Source organism: Neoarius graeffei, chromosome 4 (assembly GCF_027579695.1).
Source record: "Neoarius graeffei isolate fNeoGra1 chromosome 4, fNeoGra1.pri, whole genome shotgun sequence".
NCBI classification, from domain to species: Eukaryota; Metazoa; Chordata; class Actinopteri; order Siluriformes; family Ariidae; genus Neoarius; species Neoarius graeffei.
In genome coordinates, this window is record NC_083572.1 from 116,535,607 (window position 1) to 116,559,235 (window position 23,629).

A 23,629-nucleotide genomic window follows, 5' to 3' on the forward strand; every position below is an offset into this window, starting at 1 on the left:
TTGGGCATACCTAACCACCTGTGTTTTCTTTCTCTCCCCCCCCACCCCAAATCTGTCCCTCTGAGTTACATGGAGTCAACAGGAAATCTTTTGGTGGAGACGGTGGGGACCTCGACTGGCTATCGTAGCCTGCAGGGAATCGGCCGTCAGACATTCTGTCGCATGTCCCAGACCCGGTGAAATGTAACTGAATTGTCTTGGCCAGGCCTAAGGGTCCCATCTGCATCTCATCATTGCTGAGGAGTGTGCTCCCATCACCCAATCAAGCATCCAGCCAGAGCAGGTCATGATATATTTTTTACCATATTAACATGCCATTGTGTGTTATGCCTGATGTAAAGACTCTCGTCTCTGCGAGCCTACCACACAGATTTAATACTTGTCATTTTTAGGGCATACCTAACAACGTGTTTTCTTTCTCTCTCTCTCTTCCCCCCCCCCATCTGTCCCTCTGAGTTACATGTTGATCCTGGGATTGAGATGCTGGCCTCTTCTGCCCCTCGGACCTGCTTGATCCATCCTGGTGCCCTGTGTCTGGTCGGAGTTTTATCGCACCGCTCCTGTGAAGGACGGCCCCATGAGGACAGTTGAGGGTTATACCTGTTAAAACTGTTAATATTATAGTCAGGCTGTCTGTTGTTGCCCAAATGAGGATGGGTTCCCTTTTGAGTCTGGTTCCTCTCGAGGTTTCTTCCTCATGTCGTCTGAGGGAGTTTTTCCTTGCCACCGTCGCCACAGGCTTGCTCATTGGGGATAGATTAGGGATAAAATTAGCTCATGTTTTAAGTCGTTCAAATTCTGTAAAGCTGCTTTGCGACAATGTTTATTGTTAAAAGCGCTGTACAAATAAACTTGATTTGATTTGATCCCTAATCTATCCCCAATGATGAAGCCTGTGGCGACAGTGGCAAGGAAAAACTCCCTCAGACGACATGAGGAAGAAACCTCGAGAGGAACCAGACTCAAAAGGGAACCCATCCTCATTTGGGCAACAACAGACAGCCTGACTATAACATTAACAGTTTTAACATGAAGTCAGTTTCGTTAATCTTATAAACTCTTCATTGATGGAAACTTGAGTGCAAAACTGTTCATGACAACTGCAGTCCTAAAGTTAGCAAGTCAACTGTAGTCCTCAGCCATAAAAGCATTACTGTAAGAGTCCAGAGCATCTTCTGAGTGCGACTTTCAGCTGTCCATATGGGGCCGTCCTCCACAGGAGCGATGTGATGAGACTCCAACCAGATGTAGGGCAGGATGGATCAGGCAGGTCCGAGGAGCAGAAGAGGTTCAGCATCTCGATCTCAGGATTGACATGCAACTCGGAGGGACAGACGGGGGGACAGGTTGTTAGGTATGCCCAATGTCACCTGAATAAGTAGGAACATTATACATTTTGCACTGAGTACAAGCAGGAACTCCGGCAACTAACTATGACAGCATAACTAAAAGGAGAGAGCCAGAAGGTAACACAGGCATGAGGGGCCCCGGGACATAAAGCAGCAGCCACTACACCGTCAACAAACTCGAGTGAGCAAGCGAGTGGGGACTGACAGCATCCATACATCCCAGTTTACCAAAACACTCTATGTCTGAGGATCCTCCAGATCTACTCCTTTACCTCATAAACACCATTAACACAAGGCTTGACTAAACGGATATGTTTTCAGCCGAGACTTAAACGCTGAGACTGTGTCTGATTCCCGAACACTACTTGGAAGGCTGTTCCATAACTGTGGGGCTTTGTAAGAAAAGGCTCCACCCCCTGATGTAGCCTTCACTATACGAGGTACCAGCAGATAGCCTGCACCTTTTGATCTAAGTAGGCGTGGCAGGTCATAGAGGACCAGAAGTTCACTCAGGTACTGTGGTGCGAGACCATTCAGTGCTTTAAAGGTCAATAGTAGTATTTTATAATCAATACAAAATTTGATTGGGAGCCAATGCAGTGTGGATAAGACAGGGGTGATGGGGTCATATTTTCTAGTTCTAGTCAGGACTCTTGCTGCTGCATTTTGAACTAACTGGAGCTTGTTTATGCACTTATTGGAACATCCAGACAGTAAGGCATTACAATAATCCAACCTGGAGGGAACGAAAGCATGAACTAGTTTTTCTGCATCATGTAGTGACATTAAATTTCTTATCTGAGCAATATTTCTGAGATGAAAGAAAGCTATCCGGGTGATGTTATCTATGTGAGTACTTCAGTCTTGTCAGAGTTAAGCAGAAGGAAGTTAATAAGCATCCAGTGTCTAATGTCCTTCACACATTCCTCAATTCTATTAAGCTGGTGTCTCTCATCAGGTTTTGCAGAAACATACAACTGTGTGTCATCAGCACAACAGTGGAAACTAATACCATGTTTACGAATAATATCACCCAGAAGTAACATATATAAAGGAAAAAGCAGTGGATCCAAGACAGAACCTTGTGGAACACCAAACTTTACCTCAGTACGTCTAGAAAAATCAAAATTTACATCAACATACTGATAGCGATCAGTTAAATAAGAGCTGAGCCAGGAGAGGGCCGTTCCCTTAACTCCCACAACATTTTCTAGTCTATCCAGAAGAATGGAATGATCAATGGTATCAAATGCTGCACTAAGGTCAAGCAACACAAGCAGCGAGACACAGCCCTGATCAGACGCCAACAGTAGGTCGTTTACTACTTTAACCAGAGCTTTAAAAGACAGCATTTTGAAACTCATGTCCGAGCATAAAACTATCAAATGTATTGTTGTGCATGTGGGAGCAAATGATGTTTTCAGAGAACAGCTGTTTGTCCAAGATGATTTCAGAAAACTTTTTTCTGACCTCTATAAGACTAGAATACAATCTTTTATCAGTGGCCCACTCCCTGCAAGGGGAAGTTTTGCATTACTAAACTCTTCAGTCTTAACATCTGGCTTAGAAAAACTTGTTTTTCATTTGGTATGAACTTCATAGACAATTTTAACCTTTTCTGGAATTGCAGAGAATTCTTCAGGCCAAATAGCACTGAACTCAGCCGGATTGGGACCAAAGTTTTGGCTGATCACTACAGCCTCTCTCTCCAGCATGCATTCTTTTCTCAGCCAACATTGAGCAGAACTGCTGATAAGTGCTCACAGACTGACCCAGTTACAGATATCAGCAATACCTCTGCAAAGTCAAAACAACTACCCATGCAAGCACAGCAGAGATGCTTCAAGGACACAGCCATCTGGGGCAGACTGCCCAGGACATCAACAATCACATGGAGAATGTGAGCATGTTGTTAACAATGGGCAGCCACAGATATCTGCATCGCCCATCCAGATTGAGGACCTGACCAAAGACAATCATGCCAAGGCTGCATCATCCACATCTCGACCCCATGCAAGTATCACAGAGACTGTCACGGAGACAGTCATGGAGACACTCACAAAGACCTCACCAAAGTCCCAATCTCAGTCTCGCTCTTCTGACTTCATTGTACCATCTCCGTCTCCCCCCTGCATGGATTTCCCTAAAAGTATGCAGAGATTGCTGCCAATGGCTACACTCTCTTTTTCCAGCCCAAATCTGTCGTGACAAGCAGTGTACCCAGTTCATCGAAAACCAACCAACAGACTGAATTGTGTTCGCCCAGGACTTTCAGCTGGCTACCAATCTTTTTCACCATCTAAAAAATACATGATATCTCCAATCCTTCCCCCCCCCAACCTCATGGAACATACAGAGAGTCTTGTATGATGTGCTGTGGGTCCCTGCATTGGGTGTAGTTTTGAAAACAAGCTGGGACCCAGTATGCCTATGCCATTCTCTATTCCTGTGTTGATAAGAAATAGAAAACATAGAGCATATTTAACCCAGGGGGTAAACCAGTCTAGTCTCCTTCCTGTTTCAAAACAGCATCAGAGTGCCCAAGCGGATATTACTTCTAGACTTTCTGTAAAGCTAGCTCTTCTGAACGTTAGATCACTTTCAAACAAGTCATTTTTAATTAATGATCTTATCTGCAAACACAATCTTGATTTTTTGCTTCTAACTGAAACTTGGCTGGATCAAGCAAATAGTGCTACCACCCTTATTGAAGCAGCTCCCCCAAATTTTTATTTCATGAGTGCTACCCGACATGGGAAAGGTGGAGGGATCGCAAATATATTCAAAGCCTCTTTTCAATGTAAACAGTCCTCACTTGGTGATTTTACATCCTTTGAACACTTATGTGCACTTGTTACATGCTCTCCTAACATATTGTTATTAACTATTTACAGGCCTCTGAGACATTCAGCCAAAGTTTTTCTGGAAGAGTTTGGTGAACTGTTGTCAGTCATTTGCTTAGAGTTTGACTGTCTTATTATATCTGGGGATTTTAACTTGCATGTAGATAATCCTGAAAACACTTATGCCAGAGAACTACTTGCAATTATTGACAATTTCAACCTAGTACAACATGTACAGGGGCCGACCCACTCTCGTGGTCATACCCTTGACCTCGTTATCGCAAAGGGTCTTACTGTTTCTACTACTGTTGTTGACCTGGCCTTATCTGATCATTTCTGTGTTTTCTCTGATGTTTCTATGTCTCCTCACATTCAGAACAGCTCAACGACTATGGGTAGGAGAGTCATAAACAACAACACGTGTTCTCTTTGAGCAAGCTCTCTCTCGGATCTCAACTAAAATGTCAGACTCTGTAGATGATTTACTGGAAATTTTTTATTTAAATATGACCCAAATTATGGATGATATTGCTCCATTCAAAATCAAAAGAGTCAATGACAAGCAGAAAGCACCATGGAAGCAGTACCCAGCTGTTAAACTGCTAAAGAGAGAATGTAGAAAGACTGAAATAAAATGGCGCAAATCTAAACTTCACATCCATTATCAAATCCATAAAGAGATGCTTTGTAAATATAATTATGAAATTGGTAAAGCAAGACAGTCTTTCTTCTCCAACATCATCAGCAGGAATATGAACAATGCCCGTGTGCTATTTTCAACAGTAGAGAAGCTAATTAATCCCCCACCACAATTAGCACCTGAACTTCTCTCAGTTAATAAATGCAATGAGTTTGCATCCTTCTTCAAAGGTAAAATTGATAAAATATGGCAGAATATTGCTCATAATATATCTCAGTTGCAAATAATTGAAAAACTGCAATCACCAGTGACACAGATAGATAACTTCAACACAATGTCAGAATTTTGTTTAACTGATTACGAGACTCTTGAAAAAACTGTACAAAATCTCAGTTCCTCAACATCTGAACTGGACATTCTGCCCACCAACTTTTTTAAGTCTGTTCTACATCTTATAATTACAGATGTGCTTCAGATCATAAATACATCCCTAGAGACTGGCATTGTTCCTGCGTCCCTGAAAAAAGCCGTTGTAAAGCCCCTTCTTAAAAAGAATAATCTGGATGCTTCAGTATTGAACAACTACAGGCCAATATCAAATCTACCATTCATCGGGAAAATCCTTGAAAAAACTGTCTTCTCATAATCTCTCTCACACGCACGCACGCACACAAACAAACAAACTTACAGCGTCGATCTCATTAAGAGCTTTCCACTGTTCATACGGAACACCGAGAGCCTCTGCAGTCTGGATGGTTCTCTTCATTTGACTCGTCCAGACTTTCAGATCCTTTATGTTCTGTTCTTGAATGAATTTCCTCAAACATATCGCGAACTGACACACACGGAGAAATACATTTGTGTGAGTAGCACAAACGCACAATACACACAACACAGACAGACACGCAGTGACAGACACACCTGCTTGCCACGGGGGGACAGGCCTGAATCGCCCCCGATGCGTCCACAGATGTTGAGTTCGCTCTCGCCATGGCGACAGAGGTAGATGGAGCGTGGAGTGATGTGAATATTCATCAGATAATAAACGATGCGGCTCTGAATGTGGTCCATCACACGGTTTACTAAATATCGCATCCCCACATCCATCACCTTAATGTAGGACAGGTTCCTGTGAGTAACAGCGCGCGCACACACACACACACACCTTTAGCAGTTCAACCAAACCCCCGCCTTCACTAACTAACCCTTTATCTAAACAGATCTAAATTATATTTCTGAAGAAAACTGTGGAGATGAAAGTGAGGATGTGGAGACGTTAAATATATAAATTATAATTGTATGAAAGTGAAGAGGCTCTGACCTGTCCAACACCTCATCCAGAGGCTCGTACGAGTTCTCATAACATTTAATCCTCTTCATAAAGTCCTGAACAGCCTCCTCAGTGGTACAGTCAATATAATCAGGACTGTTCAACTTTACCTGCTGCTCACACACAAACACAAAATCCTGATGTATTTTTACACGATATCTGTAATTCTGAATGAGTGAAGGTGAGTGGAAAAAAAATCTCATTAAAAGTAGGTCCTTACTACAATGTTCTGAGCAATAACCTCTGGATCGTCACACAGAGACTCAACAAAAAAAACCTGTAACAAACAGAAATATGAAAGTGTGTGTTCATTGTTCAGGAGTTTAAACACCATGCTGTAGAGCAGTGTTTCTCAACTGGGGGTCTGCTGACCTCTTGTGGTCTAGGGCATAATAACAGGTAATCCATGGGATTGTTTCGAAAAATATTTACATATATGTGCTATTTTTCATATTACAAAACAGAAATTTAAATACATTTTAGACCCAGTACCTTTCAGAAAATTTTAGTTTTTTAAACTAACTTGTAGTCATGGGAAAAAGAAAGTACACCCACTTTCAGTTGTGTTTTTGTTATTTTGGCCCTGATAAATAATCATGTGATCCTCACCAACTTATATAAATACACTAAAGGTGAGCAAAAAAAGGATTTCAATATTTAGTAATTTTTTCCCAAAAAAAGTCAATAAAAATTGAAAAATCAGGTGGGGGGGGAACTTCCTACTTCAACAACTATTAAGAGAGTAATTAGCAGCCAGATGTCACTAATGAAATGCAGTAATTAGTTAATCATCAGGGTGTGGGACTACATCTGTAAAAGCAGACTTTTTGGCAGTTTAGTGTTCTAGAGCACTCAGGTGTGTCTCTACATCATTCTAAGAAGAAAGGACATCAGCCATGACCGCAGAGAAGTAAGTGTTTCTGCTCATCAATCTGGGAAGGGTTATAAGGCCATCTCCAAACAATCTGAAATTCACTATTCCACAGTGAGAAGGACCGCTTACAAAGGAGAGCCTTCATGACAGTCACCAATCTATATATTTTATATATAAAAAATATATTTTAAGTATAGTTTTGGGTGTAAAATCCAACACTACTAAAAGCAGACTTTCTGTTATCACAGCTCTAGTGATGTGATTGGATACAAAACAGGCAATAGGATTACTTTCTCCAAGTCTGTGACTGGCTGATTTTGTGACACTTCTGTAATGTTGTGCTATTGCATCAGTGTGCAGGCAGAGTTGTGCATGTTTACTCAGATTAATATTTTTTCTTCAAAATAATTGTACTTGTGAAAGTCCCATGTTCTGTAATTAGTGTCAGTGCAGCTGCTGAACTTGTTTGTACCTTGTACCCGTTTTGTTCAGCAAATCTCATGATCATTTTCCTCCTCTCTCTCGTAGTGTTGGTGGCATCAAACACCTGTCAAGTAAATTGTAATAAATGCATTAAAGCCGTTCAATGAACTGGCTTTAATGCAATTTCCTGCACAGTAAAAATAAAAATCTGGACATCCTATAGTCTGTTCATTTCACTTACAGCCACATGTCCTCTGTCCACACTGAGGAACTGTCTCACGTCATTCAGAGCTGTCAGAGCACACTGTCTGAGACACACCACACAGCCAGTCACCAAAACCACTCAATACTGCTCAACACCACAAACAAACAGATAGATGGTGTCGTCTTACTTCCTGATCTTCAGTCCCTCTTCATTATCAGGATGGAAAAACTCAAAGTTCCTGTAGACCTTTGTACACTCCCTCCGGTACTGTCCAACATTAAACTCTGTGTACACACACACACACACACACACACACTGTAATAAGCATTAAAGCTCTACTGCTGCGTTTCTCACACAGAGCAGAACCGTAAGGGGCAGTTTGAGGAACGGTTCTGCCTTCACGCTTTGATAAGGTCTTCAGTTAAAGGTATTTGAGTATAAATGTAAAACATCTCCTTTCAGAGACGGTACTTCTTCAGTAGTTGTGCGTCTCTGATGGTGTACAAAGATCACAAATCCTTCAGGAAAGTAGAAAGCAACTGCAACTTAGTTTGCTGTAGTGTATGAAAGTTAAATATAAACCTCCAGAAGAACAGCTTTGGGAAGAGTGAGAAGTACTTTAAGAGAACCTTTTTAAAGTACCTTTAGTTGGAACACCAATCCAGTTGAGGTATCGAGTGAGTTTTTTAGAGATGTAGGTTTTTCCTCTAGCTGGCAACCCCACAGTCACTATGAGGGTGGGACAGTTGGTCATGCAAACTGAAAGACAGACAGAGGCAGGGAGAGGTTAATGGTCAGAAAAGGTGTCAAATAAATGCAAATAGTCTTTTTAATAATTCTGTTCTCCACACAGATATTAAACTGAAACATGGAGAACATCATCTTTGTTCATCAGACAAATGGAGACAGAGACGCACATTACTACAATAAAATGTACATCCTTCAGACATGAACCCACTTTTCCTTGAGATATTGCACTAATGATGTGTATATATTTTGGATGTATACTCCAAAAACAGATGGGGCTGAGGAGATTTCTGAGCCAGAAAAATATGAACAGAATCTTAAAATGAAGAAATTAATCAGATCCACTTGTTTGGTTGGGAAACCCTTTTAAACAATCCATACTACTAAAGGCTGTCTGTCTCTCGCCCTCTGTTCACCTGTGCAAATTGACACGGCTGGACACACGTACTCCATACTTTGCACATGGACTGGTGACACCCCAGAGGGGCCCAAGACACGTTCGATTTTCCAAAACATGGGATTAGTACTAATCCAGCACATTATTCATTTCCTGTAGGGTACATGCTCACGCTAACACACTGCGTGCAGCCTCAGTGGGGAATCCCCTCCCCAACTCGCCTGACAGTTTTGATCATACAGGTCAGGACCTTGCAATCAGCGTTCCTCACTGGAGACTTCCACTAGGGCCAAGTCTACATCCCTGAGGAAACACAGGGAGTGATTTACATCATTGACAGAACACAGTGAAAACATATCGCATGTGTCCACTCAACTCTCCACTGGGCTTTCTAGACCCATGTTATACAAAAGGTATTTGATGTTCGATTCCCTTTAGTTAATGGTACAATTCCTTGACATTCAGAGGAAATCGGGTTCACGGGCAATAACGACTAGTGCAAACTGAAATTTCTCACAATTGTGAGACTAAAAGCCTGTTTTGTTACTGTGGTAAGAATATAGTCTGATTTTGAATGTACAAAGATGCATTAAAAGATTTTAGTGGTGATGTACACAACTCCTCAGAAATCTGATCACAGACAAACCGTTCCCACCTGGCATTAACATGTCTCCAGTGAGCACTTGTGATTGTATTTTGAACACTGTTTCCTCTGGAGAAAGGCCATCACACACATTTCAGTCTTTGGCTGCAGTTATTTTCAGGCAGAAAACGTCCTGCTAATCGTACGTCCTGTACCTGTACACACTGTGTTTCAAATGTTTTAACTGCACTGTCTGTGAAAGCAGCTACTCTAGTTTCTGCTGTTATAACATTGTCTTTATCCATAAACCTAGAGGCAGCGAGCTCTACCCTTCAGCACAATTTCAACACAATCATTCTCACTGACTGCGTATTTTCCGGCAAGGGCAATGACACCATTGATTAGTTGGTCATTCCTTGCTGTCTGGGAAGCATTGAGACAAGCTGCTGACACTACAGATACGATGTAGCCTTGTGTGTCCCAGTCCACCTCTGAATGTCGTTTGAGTGATCAGATCACAACGTGCCTTCAAGATACTTCCTTGTACCTTGAGAGATGGTGGGACCAGTGGAGCAGTGCGAGAGTATAAGACTATGTTCAGACTGCACCCTGAAATGACCCATATCCGATTTTTTTGCCCATATGCGACCTGTATCCGATTTGTTATTGACAATCTGAACGACACAGGTCCGATTTTTTCACATGCGACCCAGGCCGCTTGGATATGTGGTCCTAAATCCGATGCATATCCGATATTTTCACAGGCGACTGCAGTCTGACCGGACAGGTCGCATTCATGCGACCTACACGTCATCAACAAGAGACAAACATCACTATTCTGCGTTGGCTAATCCCGCCTCTTTGGTGGAAAACAACAACATTTGTACAGTTTTCAGAATTTAAGTAGACTTTTATAGAATTGATCAAGCTAATGGTGGATTTGGTAGGGACGTGGATGTTGATCTGTTAGCCTGATTAAATAAAACAGTTTCTATAACTGATTTATAACTTAAACCATCCTGTACCACATCGCCAGGTCTCGCCTCATCTCCATCGCAAACTGCACTGGTGTTTCTGCACCTTGAGCCAGCGCTGAGAGAAGTTGCAGAATTCAGCTGGCTATAAACAATCTAAATAAATATTTATAAAAATGTAGAAAAAGTTTATTAATATGACGAAATAAATATGTGCAAATTATTAAGCCTGAATTAAGTTTGGTAATACAGCGGCCGTATCCCAAATGACTGCCTACTGAAGCTCGAGTGCACTATATAGAGTTTAAAAATCCATTACTTCCTAGTAACATGTAGTGCACTTATATAGAAATTAGACAGACATTTAGGAGTCAACCCTCGTTACCAGGCTACACGTTTTCATTTCAGTTCAGAAACAAAAACACACACGAGACCTCACACTTTAACACTAACCAGATAATTAAACAAACAAACAAAAAAAGAAATCATTAAACTTGAAGAGTGCGCTTTTTTTTGTTTACGTATTACGTAGATGTGCTTATTATGTGTCAATTTGCGCATGCGGGACACTTTTGGGTCGTTTTCCGTTCATATTGGAGATCGCATACAAGTCTCATATAATTGGTAATGTGAACGGCCTAACAAAAAAATCGGATTTCACAACAAATTGGATATGGGTCGTTTCAGGTTGCAGTCTGAACGTAGTGTAAGAGGGAGCATGGTGCAGTGCAGGGTGTGATAAATACTTTGAGGTAAATGGGTGTTGGTCCAGCTTTGGCTCTGTAGGCAAGCATCAGTGCTTTAAATCTGCTGTAGCAAGAAGCCAGTGAAGGGAGCACAGCAATGGGGTGGTGTGGGAGAACATGGGAAGGTTGAAAACAAGTCCTACAGCAACATTCTGGATCAGTTTCAGAGGCTGAATGGCACTCCCGAGACAAACCTGCCAGGATCAAAGTGCAGTTGTCCAGTCTCAAAATGACAAGGGAATGAACAAGCACCCAAGTGGCCTGTGTAGAAAGAAATGGATAAATCCAGCTGAGGTTGCAAAGAAGAAATAGAGATGAGCATGTCAGATTAGCAATGTGAGAGGAAAAGGATGATTGTCTCTGGTTTGTCCTGGGAGTGCCATTCAATCTTTGAAATTGATCCAGAATGCCGCTGTAGGACTTGCTTTCAACCTTCCCATGTTCTCCCACACCACCCTATAGAGATCTTGCATGTGACATCACAGCCGATCCAGATTGTGACAGACGCCATATTCCGCCTTCTACTTCTGGTTCTACTTCTGCTTTTACTTCTACCTTTTCTTCTGGAAAACCTTACTATATACATATATTTTAAGTTCGTTTCTTAGACAAGGATATTTTTTAAGCTTGTTACCTCGTTAACAGTTTCAGCGAGAATCTCCCGCCTTCTTCAGAAACAGTCACCAGATGTCGAGTGGTGACGTGCCTTATCAGCTGATGTTGCGTTACGGAGGCGTGAACGTCCCGCCCAATTTGACAGGTAGTTCACGCCTCCTGCTGTCAGGATTTCAGACCACTGCAAACGGCAAAATCACATAATGAATTGGGAAGAGGCCAGAGTCATTCGCGCTGAAGAAAATAGATTCCAGCGTTGGATTTTAGAGGCAGTGGAGATACGTAAGCGGGCGCAGAGGACGATGAACCGGGACGAGGGAGCGTATGCACTGTCGCACACCTGGAGTGCCGTCCTGGAGGAGCGACCTGACCGCAGGAGGCGTGAACTACCTGTCAAATTGGGCGGGACGTTCACGCCTCCGTAACGCAACATCAGCTGATAAGGCACGTCACCACTCGACATCTGGTGACTGTTTCTGAAGAAGGCGGGAGATTCTCGCCGAAACTGTTAACGAGGTAACGAGCTTAAAAAATATCCTTGTCTAAGAAACGAACTTAAAATATTTGTAATAGTTAGACATAATGAACATCCACTACGTATTAAAAATAAGTTATGGAGAAGATTGTGCCAAAGAGGTACGCTACCTGGAAAAGCTAGGAAAAAAATTGGCGCGACAAAGAAACCATCTCCGCTTCAATCTCCGCTGCCGAGACGAAGGCGTCATTCCAGCAAGCCTCTACATAAAAAATCCAATACCAACAAGAAACGCGGAAAGGACCATCGAAAGAGCGCGAATGATTCTGGTAAGAGAAAGAATCAGATGCACGACTAACAAAATCAACAATTTAAACACAGAAATAGCACAAAGAAAACAAGAATTCAAACGCCGGTTCAAATTCAGCAGTGACATGGAAAAAAATATGGAAGAACATCTGAATGCAATACAAGAACAAGAGTTTTCAAAAACAAAAACACGCCATATTAGAAAACTGAACAGACTTATCAATAAGAAACAAAATAAATGCAAGGACAAGCAAACAAAGGAAAAATGGATTTGCAACCTGTCTAAACACACACTAACAACAGCAGAACGCACTATACTCTCACGGGGACTAAACTATGCCATCACACCAAATAAAATCCCGCATGAAGAATTCGTATTAGCCACGGAACTAGCGTGCAATATGATACAGGACCAAGGACAGAAGGCCGCATTAAGGAACGAAATAGCAGGCATCCTCACCTCAGCTAAACCGCCACCCAGAAACATAACCAAACAGGAAATGGAAGCCATCAGAACACTTGCAAAGAACAAGAAAATAACAATACTACCGGCTGATAAAGGGAGGACCACGGTTATCATGGACACTAATCAATATGAAAAACAAATGAATGAAATGCTCACGGACCCAAACACATATGAAATACTCAAAAAAGACCCGACGGAGGAAAAGAAAAAAAGACTAAAGCTATTACTCAAACCGTTAATGGATGACAACAAAATCGATAAACAAACATACAACCACCTCATCCCCACAGCAGACATCACCCCCCGGATATACGGCACACCGAAAATTCATAAACCCGGAGCACCACTAAGACCCATAGTAGACAGTATAGGATCAGTTACTTACAACCTTTCCAAGACGCTGGCAGACATAATCAAACCACTCCTCGGACTCACGGAATACCACTGCAAAAACTCAAAACAACTGGCGAAAGAACTAAAGGAAATCAAGATAAAAAAGGATGAAATGTTTGTATCACATGACGTCATATCCCTCTTTACAAAAACACCGGTCACAAACACTCTTAACATAGTAGAAAACCGGTTAAAAGCAGACAGAACCCTGAAAAAACGCACAAAACTTACAGCACAGGACATAACAAAACTATTACATTTCATATCCACGTCCACATTTTTCCAATTTAGAGGCATAATCTATAGACAAAAAGAGGGATTTGCAATGGGGGACCCGCTATCTACCACTCTATGTAACTTTTTTATGGAGGATCTGGAAACCCGAGCCATAGAAACAGCACCGGATGACTGCAAACCTATCTTCTGGAAAAGATATGTTGATGACATTCTCGAAATAACCAAAACAGGCCACACACAACAACTCACGGATCATCTAAACTCCATAGACAAGACAGGCAACATCAAATTCACACATGAAGAGGAAACGGACAAGACAATAGCATTTCTGGACCTAAAAATACACCACACAGAAGAAGGAAACATCAGAATTACAACATACAGAAAACCTACACACACCGACCAATATCTTCTCTGGACATCTGAACATCCCATCGCACACAAAATGTCAGTAATCAGAACACTATACGACCGAGCACAGAACATCACGGAGGAGAAAGACAGACAGGAGGAGGAACAACACATCCAACAGGCATTAAAAAACTGCCAATATCCACCGTGGGCAATTCGGAAAGGGAAATTACAGACACAAATAAAAGAAAATAAACAAACAAGAAAAAACACCGAAAAAACAAACCGGGGCTTTGTCACACTACCATACATAAAAGGAGTCACAGAACGCATCCAACGATCCATGAGGAAATACCACATCAACACCCCGGTCAAACCATACAAGAACCTCCGACAGCTGCTAGTTCACCCCAAAGACAAAATACAACTGGACAATAAATGCAATGTCATCTATGAAATCCCTTGCCGTTCATGTAATAAAGTCTATATTGGTGAAACGGGCAGATGCTTCCATACTCGAAGGAAAGAACACCAAATAGAGTGTGAAAAAGAAACAACAAAAAGACTCACAAGATCTGAAAAAGAAAAAGCAAACCAAGAAAACCTAAAATCAGCCATTTCAGACCACTGCAAACGGCAAAATCACATAATGAATTGGGAAGAGGCCAGAGTCATTCGCGCTGAAGAAAATAGATTCCAGCGTTGGATTTTAGAGGCAGTGGAGATACGTAAGCGGGCGCAGAGGACGATGAACCGGGACGAGGGAGCGTATGCACTGTCGCACACCTGGAGTGCCGTCCTGGAGGAGCGACCTGACAGCAGAAGGCGTGAACTACCTGTCAAATTGGGCGGGACGTTCACGCCTCCGTAACGCAACATCAGCTGATAAGGCACGTCACCACTCAACATCTGGTGACTGTTTCTGAAGAAGGCGGGAGATTCTCGCCGAAACTGTTAACGAGGTAACAAGCTTAAAAAATATCCTTGTCTAAGAAACGAACTTAAAATATTTGTAATAGTTAGACATAATGAACATCCACTACCTACTATATACAATTCTACTACAACGGCTGCGGCTACAAGCTCTCCCTACCTGTGCACGGTTTTTATGTTTTTTGTGTGTATTTTTGCGTGTTGTTCGTCTGTACCGGACTTTAATATCCACTACAACCGTATGGACTTACTGGACATTGGTTTCCAGCAGAAAATGACGGTTTGTAGCGATTTCCATCGCATGCACAACATTCCGGACGAGAAAAAAAAACATTCCGGACGAGACCAGATTGCGAGACCAGCGGGGTCTCCGTGGATTGTTATCGGAAGCAAAGCGAAGGAGGCGCGCCGGGAGCCGAAGCAAAAGCGAGGCTACAGGCAGAGCCGGCCTGTTGACTAAGCTCAGAAAACAGCCACTCAAATCTCCACTGCTAAGCCTCTACCTCTCCAACGCCAGATCCATGTAAACACGGACGATTTGGAATTACCTTATTCTATTCTATAATTGGCTGGACTTGCCCATCCAGTGAGGATCATTTTCTTGTTTACAAGATGCCACATCTGAGTCGCTGACAAATCCTGAATTTCTGTAAAGATAACTGTCCAGAGATTTATAAGCACGCAGTGCTTCACCACTGAACAGCGAGGGAAAGTTGATGAGGTAATCATACACGTCCGGGTATTCCGCTGGCAGTTCAAAATCCGGTCGTGAAAACTCCGTCCGGAAAGCCATAAGGGTCACAAATCTGTAGATCGTTTATTTTAGACATATATCTAGTTATCTGTTCATTAGAAAAATGAGCCGTGTAGTCCGTCGGTTGAAATTGATCCATTCTGTACACGAGTGCAGCAGTATTCAGCGGTGTTTTTGACCGACACGATGGCGGTTGTGTACTTTCCGGTCACGTGACTGCAAGATCTCTATTGCTGTGCTCCCTTCACCGGCTTCCTGCTACAGCAGATTTAAAGCACTGATGCTTGCCTACAGAGCCAAAACTGGACCAACACCCATTTACCTCAAAACACTTATCACACCCTGCACTGCACCATGCTCCCTCCACCCTCTCCTAAACTTCCTTTGCGTTCTACTGTGTCTGTCAGCTTTCTTCTATTGATATGCATTCTTTCTCTGCCTCTCTTCTTCTTTTTGTAAATTTGCTGAGGTTTCCTCCCCTGATGACATGGTTTCTATTTACAACAATACTATATCTAACACACTTTCGCTCTCCTTAAAACTAGACAGGTCTCTGCGAATCGTGCCTCTCCTTGGTTCATCTCTGAGCTCAGGGCCATGAAGGCCAAGGGAAGGCGGCTAGAGCGCCTTTATAAGAAAACTGGCCTTACTATTCATCTTTCGCGCTTCTCTGAACACATCGTAAAGTACAATGTGCCGACCCCTTGGGCCCCCTTCAGGCACCAGTCTGCCAGTGCACGGGTAGGTCTGGGCCTGACTGATTAGGCTAGATCATTAGGTACACCTGTGTAGGTGGTACGGCCTATAAGGTGGGGTCTCTCTCCCTCTCTGGTAGGCACTTTTATTCTTTGTGTGGGCACTCTTTGTTGTCCTCCTGTTTTCTGGCTTTTTGCTCTTTTTCTCCCCCCTCTTTTTCTTTGCCTCAACATTTACCATATACTGACACAAATACCCATCCACTCAGGCACGGCCATCACTACATTCATACCCTAGACACTTGAGTTGTTCTATTTTGTATTGGTTAATAAACATATTTTTGTTTGAACTTTAAACCCTTGTGTTGTGTCCCTCTCTTCTTATGTTGCGGTGTGTGAACGAGCCCATGCCATAACACAAGGATACTCTTAACGCTGCCTGATCCTCCTACTATGCCATCATTAAGAGTGGCAACTATAGACCCAAAACTCTGTTTAACATAAACTTCTTTAGCCCCCTTCCTCAACCACTCCCAGCTCCCCTACTCAGTGTCAGGCTTTTTTGGATTTCTTCAAAGATAAAATTGACAGTATTTACCAACACTTCTGAAATTCATTCTTCTGTCTCGCAAGTAGCTCCTCAAAGTTGACTGCTGTCTCTCTGCTTTCACCCCTGTTGATTCTTCTAAAGTATCAGAAATCATTACCAAGTCCTCCTCTTCATGTCTGCTGGACCCTGCACTTCTTATATCCTGTGTATCTGCTATCTCCCCTTATATTGCTCATATGCTTAGTGTTTTTGCTTTAGGCACTGTTCCCACCTCCCTCAAAATTGCTTCAGTTACACCAATACTAAAGAAACCTGGTCTAGATCCTCTTTCACTGTCCAATTACAGACCCATCTCTAATCTCCCTTTCCTAGCTAAAGTAATGGAGAGAGTTGTAGCCTCTCAGCTTCATACTTTCCTTGCCTGTAATGATCTTTATGAACCCTTTCAGTCAGGCTGTCACAATCTGCATAGCACTGAATCTGCTCTCTTAAGGGTTGTTAACGACCTCCTGCTCTCAACCGATGCTGGTCATCTCAATGTCCCTGTACTCTTGGACCTCACAACTGCCTTTCATTTCATTCCATTTATTTGATTAGGACATTGCACATTAATCAGTACATCAGTAAAAAACATCAATATAAATATGCCGGAGTTAGCATAGTTGCTAAATTTCATCCATTGTCCTAAGGCAGGTATCATAAACCAAACAACAATAAAACAAACAATACATCACAAAACATGCAGACATTATACTCATACATCACAAACACAAAATACATATAAAAGTACAGAAAGTAAAACCAAGTTCACAATATACACCTGGAAATTAAGACTTTGACACTGGACATAATGAGATACTTGTTTCTAGACTATTTTGGTATTAATGTCACAGCTCTAGCCTGGTTTCAGTCATGTCATAGTTCATCTCTGTTGGTGTTCATAAATCATCCACTGCTACCGTAGCTCAAGATTGGGGATAGATTAGGGATAAAATTAGCTCATGTTTTAAGTCATTCAAATTCTGTAAAGCTGCTTTGCGACAATGTTTATTGTTAAAAGCACTACACAAATAAACTTGACTTGACTCAAGGTGTGCCTCAGGGTTCTGTCCTTGGTCCCCTTCTTTTTATGTTTCTCCTATAGGTCAGATTATTCGCAACCATGGCCTTAACTTTCATTGCTATGCTGATGACATTCAAATCTACATCACTATTACCCCTGCCATAGCCTTTGTTCAGCTGCTAAGGACTTGCATCACTGACCCCAAGCAATGGTTGCATAAGAACTGCCTTAAACTTAATGCTAGCAAAACGGTTCTATTACCAAAACAAAGGTTTTGAACTTCTCCAGTTTCACTACTGATGTTGATGGCGTGTCTATAAGTCCTTCCCAAGTTATAAAAATCCTTGGAGTTCTCTTTGATTCCACCCTTATGTTTGAACCCCATCTTAAACTCCTCACCAAGAATGCATTCTTTCACCTCCACAATATTGCACGTCTCTGCCCTCTTCTCTCTGAAACTGATGCCAAAATGTTGGTCAATGCATTTATCTTTTCTTGTCTTGACTACTGCAATTCTCTCTCTTTTATGGTCTCCCTGCCACATTGCTCAACCGCCTGCAGTACATCCAAAACTCCGCAGCTAGAGACCTCACACTCACCAACTGCATTGCTCACATCACTCCTGTTCTACAGTAACTGCATTGGCTGCCAGTTATGTCAGATTAAATACAAAATCCTGCTACTAACTTCTAAAGGTCTTCATGGTTTCACCCCTTCCTATCTGTGTGAGCTAATTCATTTGTACTGTCCCTCCTGCTCCCTCAGATCTTCTGGCTCTAGACTTCTGACTGTTCCACGTTTTAAACTGGCATCTGTGGGTGACAGATCATTCAGTGTTGCTGCTCCTAAACTCTGGAATTCACTACCACAATCACTTCATGACTGTTCCACTCTCTCTTCCTTCAAAGCTAGCCTGAAAACTTTCCTCTTTACCTCACACTACTCTTCCTAGTTGTCATGGTCCTACCTGTGGCTTTCCTCTCATCAGGTAACATTCCACTCCTCTCCACTCCATTACCTGCCACGCCCGCATGCTCTTTCTCTAATCAGGCTCACCTGCTGTCAATTTACCATCATTGACTCTCATTGACTTTCAGTGGCTGTCATTGGCTGTTTCCTATCACCTGCTGTGTTCTCTGTGTGTATTTAAACTGCAGTCCTCCCAAGCTTCAGTGTCAGATCGTCTTCAAGGCATTGACTCGTCAACTCTTCAGCCCTGGTAACCTGACCCTGTATTTCTGTCCCCATTCTCGCTACCTGACCTGTGATTCTGTGTTTCAGCCTGTTCCCAAACTCCTGTCTGTCGTGCTGTCCTGTCTGCCTGCTGAAAGACTGCTCGCTGGGAGACCACCTGAATACCAAGTGCTGTCAGCTTACAGCCAAACTACTCCGACTACGCCTGATCCTGTCTGATCTCAGAAGCTAAGGAGGGCCAGGCCTGGTTAGTAGTTGGAGGGGAGACCTCAGACGTCACCACCACGCTCCCACCAGCCATCCCTGCTTCTCAGTCCTCCTGCCACTGAATTTCACACACACATCCTCCCAATTCCCTTCCCCCTGCTATCAATAAACTCAACATTTAACCTGCGCTCTTGGGTCCTCGTCTGTTTGTCCTGACACTAGTGGTGTTGTGTGTGTGTGGTTTTATTTTTTGGGTGTAACTCATGTGCAAGTGTCCTTGGGTTTGTGAAGGGTGCTATATAAATTGAACTTATTATTCTGGTTACCTCAAAGTTATATGCAGTGACCAAAGATGTGTGTCTTAACTTTATATCTGTGCCTCCTGCTCTGTGACCACTTGTGATTTATATATTGCATCAGTGGCGATCCTAGAGTGATTTACTCCCCGGGCGAAACCCCTTGCTGGCGCCCCCCCGCCCGTCTTTTTTTTTTTTTTTCGGGGGGATTTTTTTGGGGGACCTATTTTTTTGGGACCGTGTTTTTTTTTTTTTTTTTTTTTTTTTCTCGCTCGCGCCACCCCCCCGCGTTGGGCTCTGTATTAGCCAACAGAATGTTAACAGCTTTACATGGTCGTTTAAACATTTCTCGTCGTGTGTTGTACGTTGCGGACACGGCCCGTTATAAATTTGCTGTTACCAGAATGGCAATGATCAAGTCGTAATGTATTACTTAAGACTCTGTGTAATGTCATAGTAGTGTAGTACTATGGTAGTAAAGTCTTTTTAATGACTAGTACAACGTTCCGCTGGCGGGATTGTACATATTATGGGGCTACGACAAGTTAGGCGCACACACACACACACTGATGACGTCACCTGCGGAACTTTGGTATCGAGGGCTACCGCATGATGTCACCGCCCCGCGAGATTTTGTTAAGCGCCATATTGGAAGACCAAGTACACATCTATGCAAGTACATACATTCATAAAACAAACTACACCTGAAATGTAGCCAGGGCCGGTTCTGCCCTAATCTGGACCCGAGTGCAACATCGCGCAACCCCCCCAAAAAAAAGTCTAAATCAGGACAACCATCACATAACTATAAACATTTTATATCAACTATTTTAACTAAATGGGCTATAATAAATAAGCCTGCAGGCAGCCACGGTGGGCTGCCTCAAAAAAGTAACCATTCAATGACACAACTGAAACCCTGCAGCCACGGTGGGCTGCCTCAGAAAAGTAACCATTTGTCCTACCTTAAAACTCGTTTTGCATTTTCTGCCTCCTTTTTTTGTATTTTCGACCCTCCGTTTATTTTCTTTCCTTTTCTGAAAACCCAATTTGTGTCCAGACATTTTGTTCTGCTACCAACGAACTAACTCGTCAGGTCTCGTCTCTCGAGCCCGCGATGATTCCCGTGGGAAGGGCAACAATTGATACATTTTTACAAACAACCAATAAACAGCCAATAGGGAGGTTGCAACGTTCAGGCTCTCCTTTGCTCACAGACACTCAGTAATGCACTTATTCTCTGTCTCCTGGCAGAAAGCTCCTTGGTTTGCTTGTGTCTCAATCACAGCTGGTATTCTGTAGAATGACTTCTTTTCACCTTTCCCATCAGCTTTGTTGGAACACCCTAACACAGCACAAAAGTTTACCATTGTAGGTTTATGATGAATCAAGTGCCTCGTGGGTTTAAATTCCGCGCGCTGCTGTTATTTCCCCCTAATCACGAGTTTGTTGGTCTTCCAATATGGCGCAGGGTTTGTTTACTTCCGGTTTCCGGTGATGTCAGTGAAAAGGGTCTATTGGGCTTCCCCATCCAAAATGTTCACACACACACACACACACACACGCCCGTCTTGTTTTTTTTTTCAGGGTTTTTTTTTTTGGGGGGGGGCCGTTTTTTTTTTTCGCGCCCGCACTCGTGCCCCCCCCGCGATGTCGGCCCGCCCCCAGGACCACCCCTGTATTGCATGGCCATGCCACCCAGCTAGATCAGCTCTGTAGTCATTTTCTAGGTGGCATTAAACTTAACATATGTAAAGTTCTTTCTTTTTTTCCTTTTGTATTTTCTGTGTGTGGTATGAAAAACCATTATTGTTGTGAGATCAGAGAGTTTTCCAGGGAGACCACAAGATCCTGACATGGAGTTGAATCACCTGCAATGAACAGCAGTTCAGTTTTGCTGGAATCAAGTTTCAGCTGATAGCCATGACGTGATGTCTGACAGACATGCTGAGAAAAGCATAAATAAGAGAGTCTGAGGTAGGGAAGGAGAGGATGAGTTGAGGGTCATCTGTACAGCAGTTTTTTGAGAACCCATATGAGGATACGACCTCACCAAGACATCGAGTGTAGAGGGAGAGCAGAAGAGGACCAGGTACTGAGCCTTGTGGGACACCAGTGTAGAGTTTGTGTGGAGCCCCTCCACGTCAACTGATGTGACCCTACCTTCAGGTAGGAAGCAAACCATTGCCATGCTGTGGCTGGCTTTAAATACCACCAGTGTGTCAAACCAGTTTGTATTAAATTTTAGCATGTTTTAAGTTTACTTTTAGTCTTGGTTGCTTAATAAACATTGTAGTTATAATTCAGGTTTCAAGGTTGTCATAGCCAGGGGTGGTATTGGGGATAAGCTCCCACTACCTATAAAATGCCCCCAATGGCGAGCGTCTCAAACAGCCTCTGACAACCCAGTCCAGCTCCTGGCCTTCTTGTGCAGCTTAATTACTTAGCCCGGCGGAACTGTTTTTACTGACAGGAGAAGGGGCGAAGGTGGGCTGCTGGCGCAATACCCAACTTTCTTCAGGTAGACGGACGAGCGATATCTCACGAAAGGAGTACAGAAACAGTGGCTGAGAATGCAGAGATTGCACCCCGACAGGCCGATGGCATTGCAGATCGAGTGGATGAATAGGATTAGGGTCACCATTAGCTTAAAGAAGACTCAAGTGATGGGACAAGGTGTTGATCAGCCTCCCTCCATCACAATTGCTGACCAGGAGCTGGAAAGTCAATTACTTGGTTTACCTGGGCTCTTTGATCTCCAACAATCTGTCCTTGAAGATCGACAGACGCATTGGAAAGGCTGCATCAACCTTTGCCAGGCTGTCCAAGAAAGTCTGGACCAACAACAAGCTCACGGAGCACACCAAGATCCAAGTGTACAGGGCCCTGTGTACTGAACACTCTGCTCTATGGCAGTGAATCTTGGACCCTGAGATCGAGGCAGGAGCAAAGACTCAATTCGTTCCACATGTGCTGCCTGAGGCGTATCCTAGGAATCACTTGGAGAGACAAGGTCCCCAACAACATGTTGGCCGTCTGGAGCACTATCACCTCCATGTTTACCTTACTGAAGCAGAGACGCATGCGCTGGCTAGGACACGTCTCCCGCATGTCAGAGGGACATATCCCTACGGACCTCCTCTATGGAGAGCTGGCATCTGGTCACCGACCAGTCAGCCGTCCTCAGCTTCGCTATAAGGACACTTGCAAGCGTGACCTCAAAACTCTCAGCATTGACACGAACTCCTGGCAGACACTTGCAGCAGACAGATGTGCCTGGAAATTGGCGGCGACAAAAGGTTTGTCAGTTTTTGAAGAGAACCTCATGCAGACAGCTGATGAGAAAAGAGCTGCCCGCAAATCTCATCCTACACCTGTCAGTGCTGCCACATAGTTCTGCAGTGCAAAGTATGGAAGAGACTGCCATTCCCGCACTGGACTCTACAGTCACAACCGAAAGTGTTCCTAGGGCGCGCTCCCATGGTCCTCTGGGATTGACGGCTGCCTACTACTAGTTATAATTTAGGTCACTCTTTAGTCTTTGTTTTAGTCAAGATTTAGTCAGTGGTACTCAATCCTAATTTCAGTCTAATTTTACTGGATCTCCGCTTCCCACCCACGATCAGGAACATGTAACAGGGACGGTAGCGTACTGTAATGGATCTTGCTGAAGGAGATTTCTCCTGGCTGTAAAAATTCCTTTGAAATCTAAGCTGGTTGTTTTCCTGAACAGAACCAGAGATTTCATCTTGTCTTTACTCATCAGGGTAAAATGAACAGAGACTTCACCGCAATTTTCATTGTCAATCTTTTTTGCATTTATGCTGTCGTTACAATTTCGTCATGAAATAAAAGGTCATCAAAAATACTTATCAAAATGTTCATTGACAATCGCCACTATTTACACCGACCAATCACTGATCACCACTGTTCCACTGTCCAATCAGCAGCAGCTCTCTGAGCATGCGTGAGTGAGTGAG

At 43.1% G+C, this 23,629-nt stretch overlaps 1 protein-coding gene across 6 annotated transcripts in view; it reads right to left on the reverse strand.

The window, feature by feature from the left end:
- pfkfb4b (6-phosphofructo-2-kinase/fructose-2,6-biphosphatase 4b) overlaps window positions 1-23,629 on the reverse strand; it is a 40,590-nt gene that overhangs the window by 11,782 nt on the left and 5,179 nt on the right. For 4 of the 6 annotated variants that reach the window (XR_009654602.1, XM_060920274.1, XM_060920276.1 and 1 more), the window contains exons 2-9: window positions 8,307-8,423; window positions 7,852-7,948; window positions 7,701-7,767; window positions 7,509-7,583; window positions 6,383-6,439; window positions 6,154-6,275; window positions 5,754-5,961; window positions 5,521-5,667 (exon numbers count right to left, since the gene is read on the reverse strand). Coding sequence is in view for 5 of the 6 variants with exons in the window: in XM_060920274.1 (XP_060776257.1) it covers window positions 5,521-5,667; window positions 5,754-5,961; window positions 6,154-6,275; window positions 6,383-6,439; window positions 7,509-7,583; window positions 7,701-7,767; window positions 7,852-7,948; window positions 8,307-8,423 (890 nt within the window). In the remaining variant the exon portion in view is untranslated. Of the gene's footprint in view, window positions 1-5,520; window positions 5,668-5,753; window positions 5,962-6,153; window positions 6,276-6,382; window positions 6,440-7,508; window positions 7,584-7,700; window positions 7,768-7,851; window positions 7,949-8,306; window positions 8,424-16,937; window positions 17,037-23,629 lie in introns of those variants that run through there. The other 2 variants (XM_060920275.1, XM_060920277.1) reach the window with 2 other exon arrangements.